Raw genomic sequence first — 1,291 nt, forward strand, 5'->3', positions numbered from 1 at the left:
AAGATTATGATACAAGCTTGTGTTAAGTTCTGAGCTAATACAGAAGATAGCATGGAAGAACCTATAAATTTGGCCTGGGGCATAGACAGGGAGATGCTAGAAGACTGTTTTAGGATGGCAGGGCCTCACTTCCCAGGTGAAATGGAGTATGGGTTTCTGGGCCAAGCAGTGGTGAAAGCATGAGCAAGGGGTGGAGACGTGGAAGAAAATGGTGCAGAAATGGAGACCGCAAGCAAGTTTAGTGTCACCAGGAGCATCAGTGTTGAGTACAGTGAGGAAAGAGGAAAGGCAAGAGCAGTAGAGAGGGAAAAATCCATTTCGTAATCCAGATGATGCCTTTACATGTCAGAAAACATTTTTAATGTCTAATCATCTGTGGACAGTTTTCTTGCCTTCTATATTTTGTTCCTAAAAATCTGCCCAGTAGACTAACAGGTTATGTTAACAAGCATGTGGCAAAACAAGATGCTGATTTTGGTGGATGTTATTATATGACATGTGACTTTTCAGGTACTAATTGTAAAGAGACGATGGTTGCCATCCAGTGTCTCACTTGTTAAGTATTATTAAGCTCCACTCTTCCACTGACCATTTTAAAAGTGCCCCGGGATCTTTTCCAGAAGCACTAGCTGTCACTGTGAGACAATCAAGGTCTCAGTTTTCTCCAAGGAAAACATCCATACGAAAAACAAAACTGCAAAATTCAACAGTTGTAACAGCAAAGGTACAGGCTGAAACTCACAAAGTGTGTGAAATCAAATCAGATAATACATAAAAACGTACTTCGGAGGTCATGAAGCATTATAAAAATGTTAAATGGTAGCATTATTAGTGACTGAGCTACAGCAAGAAGTTACTTTATAAAGCCCCTGAAAGAATTTTTATTGCATTTTCCCACTGTGCATTTTAGCAAATAGCAGAAGTGTAGTAAAACTTTGACCTCAAAATTGCTTCCCACATCTGAGAAGCATTGCAATTTGGAGCTGCAAGGAATGCATGAATATTAAAATATGTTAAAGTAACTTACTGTATTGAGCCCCAGGCCATTAAGCATATATATCAAATCCTCAGTGGCTACGTTCCCAGAAGCACCTTTTGCATAAGGGCAACCGCCTAGTCCAGATACTGCAGAGTCCACCACGTTAATTCCCATCTGGAAAACAAACCCAAACACCTAAGGCTTGTGTATTTATGGCAAGTAAATTGTTGCATTTCTATTTAACCTGTGGCAAAGAGCAAATCAGCAAAATCTGACCCTGTTATTCTAACATGGTCACTTACCCACCTGCTG

At 40.1% G+C, this 1,291-nt stretch overlaps 1 protein-coding gene across 3 annotated transcripts in view; it reads right to left on the reverse strand.

Moving 5' to 3' along the window:
• Positions 1 to 1,291, reverse strand: part of HMGCLL1 (3-hydroxymethyl-3-methylglutaryl-CoA lyase-like 1) — a 173,760-nt gene that overhangs the window by 2,860 nt on the left and 169,609 nt on the right. For all 3 annotated transcript variants that reach the window (XM_012648712.1, XM_012648714.1, XM_012648713.1), the window contains one exon: positions 1,028 to 1,153. In XM_012648712.1, coding sequence (XP_012504166.1) covers positions 1,028 to 1,153 — 126 coding nt within the window. The remainder of the gene's footprint in view (positions 1 to 1,027; positions 1,154 to 1,291) is intronic.

This window comes from Propithecus coquereli, unplaced genomic scaffold (assembly GCF_000956105.1).
Source record: "Propithecus coquereli isolate 6110/MARCELLA unplaced genomic scaffold, Pcoq_1.0 Scaffold292, whole genome shotgun sequence".
Classification (NCBI taxonomy): Eukaryota; Metazoa; Chordata; class Mammalia; order Primates; family Indriidae; genus Propithecus; species Propithecus coquereli.